The following is a 12,083-nucleotide window of genomic DNA, read 5'->3' on the forward strand; positions in this document are numbered from 1 at the left end:
CTGGTCTTTGGCGTACTGTGTGATTGTGTCGTTTATACTTCTGTTCTTTTCCATTTGGTGGTCTTTTGATAACAAATATAAATCCTTTATTAAATCACCACTTGTAACATGCAAAATAAAATGATCTCGATATGGCTCAGTATTGTTTGTATTCATATGACAAATAGCAAAAAAAAAAAAAATCAAAATAATAAATACAGTTTCTTTTGAGGAGAAAGAGTATTTGGCACAACAATGAGATTTTGTTTTTAAATAAAGCAGACAAAAACATACTTAAAACAATTAGAAGCCCGTGTTGCTCAGTTTGTCCTGGATTTAATCGGTGCCAAAGTATCTTTGTCCAAAATGCGTTGGCGCCACTGGGTGAACCTCTGTTGCCAATATAGTGATGTCTGGGAACTCCTGGATTATAGATTTGGCTCCTAAAATTAAAACAAAAAAGAGAGACGTCATCTTCACATTTGATTTACTTTCATTCTTAGTTGGTTACTGTTGACTTTCATTCTTACTGAACCACTGTTGACCCAGAGTTTCGGGTATTGGTCCCCTCTAGTTTTATACTGTCCAATGTTAAATTGTCATCATTCAGAGTGAACAAATGTTCTCAATTTATAACACCATCACATTTTGCTGTTGAAAAAAGTGCCCCTTTTTCTCATTCTCAAAGTAATGCGGACTTGATTTTGGACACAGTCTGACAATGTTAAAAGCAAAGTGGTTAGAAAAACAAGATCACATTTTTCAGGCTTACAGTTTACTGGCCCCTCATGGTATCCTGCTTCTTTTAATTCCATCGACTGTAGAGGGTGCTAGCACCTTATCAAAAGCAATATTTGGTTTGAAACTGGTACTTTGTTTGCAGATTTTCACCATTGGTTTAGGTCATTTCTTAAAACAGAAATTACTTTGACAAAAAAGCTAATATCTCTCCAAAAACATTTATATTAAAAACCAAATTTCTCTCTCATATTCAGGTAAATAGTCAGTAGCCCCAAAATGCATCATCTGTTTAAATTTTAAATGTTTAGATGTTTTGTTACTATGGCAGACGACCATTGAGATACTCGCAGTGTCCACCGCTATGTCCTTTATTTGCAATGCTAACAGTGTTTGTGTTCTCTTTTTTTGTTAGCTAACAGAATACAATCGTGTATAAACCAAAATGGATTTTACAGAAAAGGTACCGTCCACACACATTAAACTCATACTGCCAAGAAAAGTAACCATTTTGATACACTTTTCACTTCATGTTGCATAAACTAAACTTACATTGACATGCATCAATGTAAAAAGCAAATGTATGCAGAATATTATAATGTATTATGAACACATAAGCAAAAGAATTGAAAGAATTATGTAGCAAAGAGTAGTGTAAAAAAAGGCAACAATTTTCAAACATTTGCAATTTGATGAAATGAATAAGAAAAGAAATTTGATTATGTAAGTAACTATTACCAAGTGGTTTTGAGGTTTTGCCAATGTTATTTTGGAAATATAATTTCAGTTTCCTGAAGTGAGCTAACCCAATCAGGTTCTCTACTTGACAAGTATTGTAATTGTTTGCAAAGTTTCCATTTATTTTCATGAACTCCCATTTGACTTTTAAATTCAACATAAATTTTGTAAATCATCACAGCAGAGGAAGAAAAACTGCAATTGGATTTTTTTTTTTTTTTTTTTTAAATCTTAGAAAACTGACTTGAAATGTTCCACCCCCACATTCAAATGGAGACACCTTAACAAAGGTTGCCCAAGTGCCAATGAGCAGTCATTACCTTGATTAGTTTGACAAAATATTGTCTGAGGCAATATAATTGGAGCTCCTATTTCCATGCCAGTGTTAAGTTATTCTGTCACCAAAAATTCGATGTTGCATGAAACTTCTCCACCTTTGTTCCTCATACCACCAACTATTTAAGATGGAATAAAAAGTACTATTGCTGGTTGCTGCAAAGTAGTACATGTTACGTAGCCTGAATTTATTCATGACAGATTAATGAACAAGTAACTCCACATGAGTGACAGAATTCTTAACAGTTCAAGAACTGATTAGAACGCACGTTATGAAGTAGGCACAAATTGGTTATTTGTGGATAGGCACAACAATGAAGAGATCGATTGTTCACAATTGTCTTGATTGTGTGGACTTAATTGTTGAGTAATTGTTCATTGGAGTCTAAATGGAGTGAATACTTGGCTGCTTCTAGCTGAAGAGCTGTTGATTCAGACTCGGGAATTTAATAATCCTTTTAGACATTGTTGAAAAATAATCAAATAATGGTATTTTTCTTTAAAAAAAGAAATCTAGTGAAATGTTAATACATGCACGAAGATCATACGCCCAACCATTGCGGGGATCGCAATTAAATATTTTTTCAATTCGTTCAGCACTAACAAACCATAGAGTGAAGCGTTTTTTTTTTTAGACACATTTTTGCGTTCTCATTGAAAATTGTAAGAAAAAGTGTTGTATAATCACCAGCTGTAGCCAGCGCACAGCAATGCAGTTACCAGTCAAATAAAAGCAATGACACATCAGCAGGAGAAGCGCAGGGGGAGATTGGAGACTGATTTGTTGGGTAAACAAAAGCAAATGGAAAATGAGCTCATGCAGCTGTGCTGATGTACCGTGAGGTGTGGAGAAGAGACTGAGGAGGATAATATGTCTGGGCTGGACGCCGTGCTCGATCAGCACCTTCACTGCTTCAATCACCGTGTTGCCAGTACCTGATGAAACACACGAGTTTCGAGTGTATTACACACGTCACACTCCTGAGACAGCCTTGACATCTTGAGGATGAATTAGATTGTTAAATTAAAAAAATATATATAAATGAAAAGGTCTGCCTGAGTGTAATTGCTTATCTTATCATCTCAAAAAGGTCCCCGGTTGTGACCTGCACACTTAACATGCATTTAAATATTCTGACATTAAAATAAACTTTCAACCTGACAGGTTCAACAGCATATATTTTTTCTCCATCATGTGCAGGGAAATGCAAAAAGAAAAAGACTCCCCCCCCCCCCCCCCCCCCTCCCGGCCTTCATTATGCTGTGCCGCAGCTTGCTGGCCATCGCCGAGGCAGTGTATAATTTCTGAGTGAGCGCTATAATTATCAGAGTGAGTGCGCCTGAATGATGTGAAAATGTAGACTTGGCCAGTAAAAGTCCATGTGACTGAGAATTCTATCAAATAAATACATACATGAAAACGCATGCATCACATATGTGCTGCTGTTGGGAAATTGAAGTGCAGAATAGACTAGTATGTAAGCGCGGCGTGCTCGGACTCACTGAGGATGGGGTACATGAGCAGCACTTTTCTCCTGTAGATATCTGGAGGGAACTTGGCATAGTAGACCTTGGCTTTCTGGGTTTCCTCGTCACTTTGGATGAGGATTTTGCCGATGCGAATGGAGCGGCAGCAGTCCCGCAGACCTTGCTCCATGGCCTCACCTGTGCCAAAGACACAACAGGGGTGAAAATGTTGTCCTTGACGTCTACAGTACCTGTGACATAAGTCGGTTTTGATTGATAGGGTTTTTAAAGCAACACACCACTGAAAATGAATTGTCCATCATTCGATTAGGCAGCGCAAATATCAAAGGCATCTGGTTCCCTGAAAAAAGTTTAGGCCGAATAAGTGTCAAAGCAATTTTTGCGCGGGCACTTGACCAACATGACGTAGCGTGTGTTGAAACATTCAAACATGGCATGCGTTCATGTTGGACTTGTTTTCCTGGTCTATTTTGCAATTAAAATGCCATGTGGCGTTGCAGAGTACTGCCGTGATTTAGACACTTGATACTCTCCTTTGAAGAGGCAATGGCTCCCATTCACTTTGAATGAAGTCTCAAGACTATAAAGAGGCAACGGCTTAATAACGTTTGTAAAATCCAAACCACTGGAGCAATTGAGCAACTGATAATTTTAGAATATGAAATGGGCATATTTGTATATTTGCACATACATTTCGGTGACGATCCATTCCGGTGTCCGTACTTTAAAGTGAAAAAAATTTGTGTTCATTGGTGGTAGTTTTCACACATTAGTTGATTAATTTAATTTCTTTTTTATTCTATGGCTGCACATATGAAGAGGCAACAGAGTTTATGGGATCAAAAAAATATTGGGATGATGGTTCTAATATTATCAGAGTATAAAGTAGGCATGAGTAGAAATATCATTGATATTTGCACTTTTTCCCACAAAGTGCCTATTTGAATGATGGCCAATGAATTTTCAGTGGCGTGTTGCTTTAAAATGGACAGCCTCACTAAATTTGCCAAAGTCACACAAACAACTGTTTGAACTCCACATTTGTTTCATATTAGTGCCATATTATTCCAGAACATTAGTTGAAATCCAAATATTTTTCCCATTGACACATTCGCTTCTGCTGCTTGCAGATTGCAATTGAGGTGTACAGGATAATCAGTATAGGTATGGAGAGTGAGTTCACTTTTTGTACGCATTGCAGATGTCGTTTGACTCACCACTCCTCATAATGCTGACGCCGCAGTTGCCTCTCTCAAACTTGACTCCTTCATATTTATATCCTGAAGACCCAATATGACACAAGTCAGTTATGAATCTTCGATAGCAGTGTTGAACAAACCAAGTCAGCTCCACTGTGAAAAGGGATGGATGTCGACTTTGGCAACTTTTCTAATTCGGATTCTCACCTGTTGGTGTGGTCACAGTACACTCGGAGTAAGGTAGTTGATTCAGGCCTTCTTCCACTACAAGTCTAATCTGTTGAACAGCAATACGAGTCGATTCAATAATACAAATGCATTAACACATTGTTGGTATCATGGTACGATATGATCCTACCAGTCGGTCGGCGCAAAATACAAAATCCCCTCTGCTGGTAGTCCTAAAAACACAAGAAGAAAAGGACCAAACTCGAGTTTTCCTCTCCATATACTGTTGGTTGTATTAGTTATTAAGTACAACAGATAATTATTTCAGCATAGCTTAATGTTCAGATGTTATGGGAAAGTCAATGTGGAAATTTGAATCTCTTGTTTTTTTTGCAGGTTCAAAGGCAAGCCTTGACTGTATGAAGAGAATGATCATCCATGTTTGGTATGTTTAATCATTCCGATGTTTTTCTAATCGTCACTGTTTCGAGATTCCAGCAAAACTGCGGAAACCTGTGTAAAAATAGTGTTACCGCATGTACAGTTCCAAAGTTTTTAGACATTTGATAGTTTAATGACTTAGATGAAAACACTTTCAGGTGACTGTAAATTACGCTTTGCTAAAAGGACAATCATCTATGTTTGGTTGGTGACTGAGGTGTAAAATGCATTTCATTTTACATATAAATTAAATAAACAACAAACACATTTATATATAAAAAAAAAAATCTGAAAAAATATTGGAAAATGAAAATCCTGTGAATATGCGAATATGTGAACTGGAAATATGCCAGGGTCGTTTGTAATTTTAAATTGTAATATCACCAATCACCACTAGTTGGTAGACAGGTCTTAATTGTGCTTACATTGGGTCTTAGACTGCCCCATATTAAAATGTGTGTAGGCACAATATTTTTTTGCAGATTTGGAATGTTATGCGGAACACACATTGCACCTCGATAATTTTAACATTTTGAGTAGGTTTATTTTTGTGAAAACTGTACAAAAATGAGTTCTTACACTTAATGTTGGTTTCATGTTCGGCAGTTTTGTGCCACTCTTGAATGTTATTTTTTATGCAAGTAAGCATTGCCCTTGTACTGGGAAAAAAAACACAGTATGTGGTTATTTTGTAATTTGCTTTAAACCCTCTGTTGTTGGGTAAATATGGTGGCTTTTTTACACATCTGAAAATGTTTCCTTTTAAAATGTTTATATATACAGCACATTTTTTGCATGTATTGTGCCCACATTTAAAATTGCATTTTTGTCATACATCCAGTTAGAAGTGAGTGGTCATAAGTGCTTTGAGAACATAAAACACATTTTTATCACAATTGCGGCATGTAATCGAATTATCACGTTTTGTTACTCTGTATCAGTGAGTATGCAAACATAAGTATCACTACTAGTAAGTGGTATTGTGCATCCACAGGGAAATATATAATTGTCTTTAGTGTCAACTTTGACATGGAGCAGCCTAGGTTTTTTCAATTTTTTTAACTGATGTCAAGTATCAGAAAGGGTCAAATGTGACTTACTGTCAAATGTAAGTGTGAACAATGATTCTTTGTAGATTTGGTGGAGGACAATGTGAGATTGCGATAATAATAACAACAACAAAAGCAGTGACTCACTTGTCTCTAATAATAGTCTGTAATTCTCGTATCTGGTCATTGAGAGGAAGCAGTTTGAGTTGGGGTCCCAGTGAGTCCTGGTTTACGGGCTGTCTGCTGCTGGCATCACCTGCCTCATGAGTGGCCAACACAGCGGCCACATTGCCGCTGCTGTTGGTGGCAAAGCGCACTTGCTTCATTGGGTGCTCCTGGCCAGTATTTACATTGCTCATTTGCTGATTGTGGCATGGCATCCTGAGTGAGGGGGGACGGTGGGTCTCTAACAAAAGGATCAAAGTTGGTCGAAATCAGCCGTTCAACAAAGAGCAAAGCGGCCAGACAACGTGTTTTACCTTTAGCCGCGACTCGAGCTTCGAAAGGAAAAATTCCCAAATTAATCCAGCAGTCGCATCTGGCCACACTATCGGCGTCAGGTTCGACAACGTTTAAACTATGAACCAGGTCGTTTGAAAAGTCGAATCAGTCCGACTTTAACGTTAAAATCACGGCATGTAGCAATAGCGCCCAATTGCTAGCTTTGACACTAGTGACAGGCGATGACCTAAACGGATATGACGTAGCCGGCGCGCGCACGACCCGCCTGCGCTCACACACGCAACATGGCGCCACTTATAGTGTCGCTGAAATGCGGCTTACACTTCCACAGACGAAAACTGGCAATTGTTCTTCAAAAAACTAGCTCGTATCACGCATGGAGTAAAAGTCAAAGAGAGAATGGGACGACGTACACGCGCCAAAGTTCTTACCTGGTAAGTTCAACAAGGAGTTGGGGAGGACACGGTGCATTTTGGGGTTGACAGTCACAGGACAAGGACAGAGTCGGACACACGTTGTCAACACTTGAACTAAACTCACAATGTGTGATTTCTCTTATTCCCGCATGACTGTTATATGCTCCTGCTGTCAAGCATGGCCCACGTGAGTTTTTATTATGACTGCTAGCTAGGTGCTAACTGTGATCTTCACTATTGGGGCATTTCTAAGTTGTAACTCATGCGACACAACGCACAGCTGCGATTGAATATTTGGGGGGATTTTTTTGTGTTAACAACGGAATGACAAACACAGTGCGTCGTGAAATACTTTTCGGTTGTTGTTCTTCGAGTTGGGCAAATTTTGTCAGCTTGTCAAGGATCTTGCATCACGCGTTGGAGAGCCCCAGAGAAGTCAGTACATGTTAGATAAGCGTGTTTGTCCCACCCGGTGGGTGCATTGACACTTATTTTCTGCTGATGTCATTATCGGTAAAATGCGTTGTTCCACGGTCGGAGGAATGAAAAGGAGACGATATCCAAAGATGGAGACATTTTCAAAAGTGAAAGTTGAATGCGTCTTGTTTCAGTTTTGTTATGACACACAGTTTCGAAATGATGCTTGGTACTTGTTTCACTTCAGATCACCATGACAGGATATTAAAATAAATATGCATAAACTGAACAACTATATATTTCAATCATGTGTTTAACAGTGTTCTTGTTGTGATTGTTTGCTTGTCCCATTAGGGGTTTCCACAGAAAGTCACTTGCATGTATATATGTTTCAGTTTGTTTGTGCAAGCTTTTCATTTTGTGTTTTAAAACACGCCTGTCTTGCCTTAACTTTATTCACACAATTTGACATGATCTATGAAAATAGTAGTAGTTTCATAGTTTAGTTTGAGGATAGTTTCAGCCTATTAAAACGCAATTGTTGTGGCATTTGATTTAGAATTATGGCTGGCCTGATGCAGTCAAGCTGGCTTACTTGAGCTGCAGATTTCTTAGTGCGAAAGAGCGCAGTGACAAACTTGAACGAGTGTGCCATATTCAATTTACAGTAGAACTGCGCAACATACCGAAAAAATATTGATTTCGTGATATTGGCCTGTGCAATATGCATATCGCAAAGACAATGTGCAATAATTTTTGTTTGGAATTTATGCTTTTCTATGAATTTGAACAGTCAGATGCAAACTTAATTGGGCATTGTCACCCAGTAGTTGGACATAAACCTGGGGAATTTAATATTAATTAGCTAAGAACACATCTAGCTTGCTTATTTTGCAGCATGAAAAAAAAAAATTCTTTAGATACATATTAAAGACCACAATAATATGAATATTGCTGCAGTCAACATATATATTGCATTTTGCAATTTTTTCCAATATCAGCCCTAATTTCCAGACGCCATGCACCCCTGTAAAAATAGTTACATTTTGTTGGAAAACAAATATAAAACTGGGTCGGGCGGAATCCTTATTGCTCCAAAATCATCACTTTTCAGGAGACCCCAAAATGTCATGATTGTTCCACTAACATTACATTGTCAAAGAGTGCAAGCCATTTTTAACACTCACGATTTGTCAAAAAAAAAAATTGTAAAGATCACAGCTTCAAGTGTGGAGTGCCCAATAGTATAAATGTATGAAAAAGTTGTGACATAAGAAGTTTCATCCAGATGCCAGCGCTATACAGTGTACTGTAAATACTGTATTGGTGTGGTTATTTATTTAGTGGAATTATATTTCTAGGGAAATTGTCTAAAACTTGTGCACATACAATACTTTCAAACAAGGATATTCGGTTTCAAGCAAAATTTCAGTTCTAACCTAAAATAGACTCCAACCTTAGTGAGTGTTCTTAATTTGACCTTCTCTAAATGTTTCAATTTGCTTTTCTCCTCGAATGACCTGAACAGCAAAATTTCCAACGGGTGTTTAATCCCTGATTCACCAATTAATTTTGCAATAAATACTGAAACATTGCACGGTTGGATATGTGGGTTCAAAAGTTTAAAGATGCTCAAATTAAGATTGTATGTAAAGGTCATATTTTTAGATTCATCCTAAAATTTCACTGAAAAACCTAATATTCCTTACTTTTTGTGAGCAATCTATTGTATTTTTTACAGTTTCAGCTGCTAATGTTTTTCCAGGGAGTGTCAATGCACCTTACAAACACATCTTTATGTGCATTAACCAAGTAAGCATCAAAGGTGTAGATGAAACGCCATGAAAACAAACAACAAATCTAAAAAAAAACTACACACGAACACACTGAATGAATTATACATTTTATTTTGAAGACAAAAAATATATCAACTCAACTATTCTGTGTACTTTTTGCACTTTCAAATTTGAAGACAATAGTGATTAGTGACAAGGCTTTCAGTAAACTGCAAACTGTCAGAATGAAATAACAAGTTGAGCCCACACAGTGGGGAGGTGTGAAACAAATGTATGATGAGTGCATTTACATCTTGTGTTTCAGCTGAGTACCCTGCCGCACTCGCGAACAAGCACATGGAATACAAACACAACTGAAAGCAGTCGGCGCATTTTGGAGGCAGCAAACGTAAGAAAACATGAGACGTAGTCCAGATCAAAGTGCTGTGAATATATGAGATTCATGCACACTCTAACAGCAAACGTTTCACAGCATTTGCAGGTGACAAATAAACGAACATGCTGGCACGGGAATGCTGGAGGGGGTCTCAGTGCAGACCCCCAAAATGTGGTGAGCGCTTTTGTTTATGCAAACAATTCATACTGGGACTGAAGGGACACATGGAATGCCTTGAATTTCACATAAAACACAATTTTGCATATACTGTACATGCTCATGACTAAGTAATAGCTATCTCCACTAAAAATGTAGATAGTTAAGAAAATCTATTAACAAACATCCCAAAAAGGAACAAAAAATCATTGTCTTTTTAATAATGAAACAGTAGCACTCTATATTATACTTAACATACAGTAATGACATTTTTAAATGGAACTTAAATGAAACAAACAGTTCTTGTCACAATTTCTCATTCAGTGCTCAATATACATGCTTATTCATATTGTTATATTGTCTGTCTAAATGTGTGACTGCACCGTTTGTGTTCAAATACCCATTGTTGAAAGGATTCTAAAACCACGACTGTTGATGGTAGTCGTTAGCATTTCGATTGGGTTTTTAGTTGTATGTTAGCATCCAGCAAGCGGGGGCTTTCTCTCGGCGACTCTTTGGTTGCTTTAAATGTACAACGTGTAATTCTCTCCGTTTAGTTTGACAGTAAACTTAGTGAGTGGGCGTAAACAGCTTGAAGCTTTTTATTGATGAATTATTCACTATGTTCCGAACTGCTGCTGCTTATTGTGAAGTGAGTTGAATTGAGGTCACTGCCACCTCACAGTGCTCTTATCTCGAGTTTGCACTCACAAGTCAAAGCAGTAAATTGGCTGAATAATTGCTTGTATCTTGAAAAATGTATAAAGTGGTTACGTGCATTTAAAACACATTACGTTTTGAGCACATTAAAGTACCGCTTTACTAACTCATAATTATACAGCCAAACCATTTATGGTATTTTTACTTCTATACTTTGAATGTACTTATGCAGATTAAAAACGCCAAATGGACATTACCTAAGCCCCATTTGTGTCGCAGAAGCCTCCACGATTGCAGTAAATGCTAATCCCCTCCGCAGTGTCACATATTGCTTAATTGAATTTGATCAAAGGCAGATGTTAAGAACAAGGTCACGTAATTTGCTGCCATACAGCCTGGCTGTAACGCGGAGCCTCCATATTGAATGGATTAGTGGAATTAGTGCATCAACTTTGGCCCGCAGAGAGTCCCTGTGGCAGGTGTGTGCTGGAGTGTTGGTAAATAGACATGCTGGCAGCAGTGGGCACCCCACTATCAGATGGGATGACAGCCCAGGTGTCTCGAGGGATTTGTAGCGTCAGGCTGGATCTTCAGCTCCGCTTGTTGATTCTTTGAGAACCCTCAGGTCAGAGACCCCTGTAGACATTTGATATTCCATTTGAAATAGTTTAAAATGTATGAAGGCAAAACAAAACAACTGTGTTATATGAAGAGTAAGCAATTTGTTTTGAAAGTAAATGAGAGAATGTTCTTGTTCTCCCCAGCTGAAAGAGGTGAACTCAACTACGATCCTGTCTGCCATGCTGTCTTACGTGTGGCCGAAGGATAGACCTGACCTCCGGGCACGCGTTGCCATTTCTCTGGGCCTGCTAGCTGCAGCCAAGGTACGAGGCAAGACTAACTTAAAGCCAGGACCTCTACTAATACTTCTAATTTCTCTTTTTTTTAAGATGCGTAACATTTTTATAAGATATTTATGATTTTTTCCCACTGAAGACTTTACTATAAAATGAATTTCATGAGCCTCGTCGCATGGCACCCGCACCTCCATGATGAGGATGTTCTTAGTGGCCTCGGAAGCCAAAAGTGTATCTGGCCTCAAGGTGGAGCTAATGATGTGCTGCGGGAATCAGAGCCATTTCTCTCGGTCCACTAAGAGCTGCCAGTCCCGGGCTGTTGACAGCATGCCTGCTGCCTCAGTCTTGTGTCCTGGCCTTGGCTGTGCTCCCGCCTTGACAAAAGCTATTCCGCTGGTGGTGTTCCGCTCTCGGCTGCAGATGCTGATACCCGTGCTGATGGCTTATGCGATTAGATTCAGCACCCCCCCCCCCCCCGTCGCGGAGAGCTTTTGGGCAGGTATCTCGCAATGCGCTCCAACAGTCCTCTTCCTGAGTGCCGTGACAAGTCTCTGCTTTTCCTGAGGTTAAGAAGATCGCCAGGTTACGCAACAATATCCTATACTGCCTGAATTAGGAGGGTGAGGTTTGTGATCCGTGCAGGTTTCTTTTTTTTTTCGTTTCATTGGCTGCTCTCACCTTGTCCACATCCCCTGTTACCTCAAGCCAGACGCTCTGCTTGACCTTCCTTCTTCCACTGCAGCCCTCACTAGCGCGACATGGTATTGGAAAAGCATGCAATATGGACGTTGACTGTAGCGATATAAA

At 38.8% G+C, this 12,083-nt stretch overlaps 2 protein-coding genes across 3 annotated transcripts in view; one reads left to right on the forward strand and one right to left on the reverse strand.

The window, feature by feature from the left end:
• uprt (uracil phosphoribosyltransferase (FUR1) homolog (S. cerevisiae)) lies at positions 1-6,858 on the reverse strand. Its single transcript, XM_088292806.1, has 8 exons — positions 6,616-6,858; positions 6,284-6,542; positions 4,837-4,879; positions 4,686-4,755; positions 4,497-4,559; positions 3,295-3,456; positions 2,629-2,727; positions 1-422 (listed from the first exon to the last, which is right to left on the reverse strand). The coding sequence occupies exons 2-8, from the start codon at positions 6,514-6,516 to the stop codon at positions 316-318; spliced, it is 777 nt and encodes a 258-aa protein (XP_088148932.1). The 5' UTR covers positions 6,517-6,542; positions 6,616-6,858; the 3' UTR covers positions 1-315.
• The window catches only part of abcb7 (ATP binding cassette subfamily B member 7), a 23,348-nt gene continuing 17,675 nt past the window's right edge, over positions 6,411-12,083 (forward strand). Inside the window, exons 1-4 of one of the 2 annotated variants that reach the window (XM_088292803.1) lie at positions 6,411-7,032; positions 9,532-9,615; positions 9,700-9,777; positions 11,184-11,303. In XM_088292803.1, the coding sequence (XP_088148929.1) occupies positions 6,883-7,032; positions 9,532-9,615; positions 9,700-9,777; positions 11,184-11,303 (432 nt within the window). In that variant the 5' untranslated portion in view covers positions 6,411-6,882. Of the gene's footprint in view, positions 7,033-9,531; positions 9,616-9,699; positions 9,778-10,917; positions 11,045-11,183; positions 11,304-12,083 lie in introns of those variants that run through there. The other variant, XM_088292804.1, reaches the window with a different exon arrangement.

The sequence above is a fragment of the Idiotropiscis lumnitzeri genome, chromosome 4 (assembly GCF_059441095.1).
Source record: "Idiotropiscis lumnitzeri isolate Australia: NSW breed Sydney's pygmy pipehorse chromosome 4, RoL_Ilum_1.0, whole genome shotgun sequence".
Taxonomy (NCBI): domain Eukaryota; kingdom Metazoa; phylum Chordata; class Actinopteri; order Syngnathiformes; family Syngnathidae; genus Idiotropiscis; species Idiotropiscis lumnitzeri.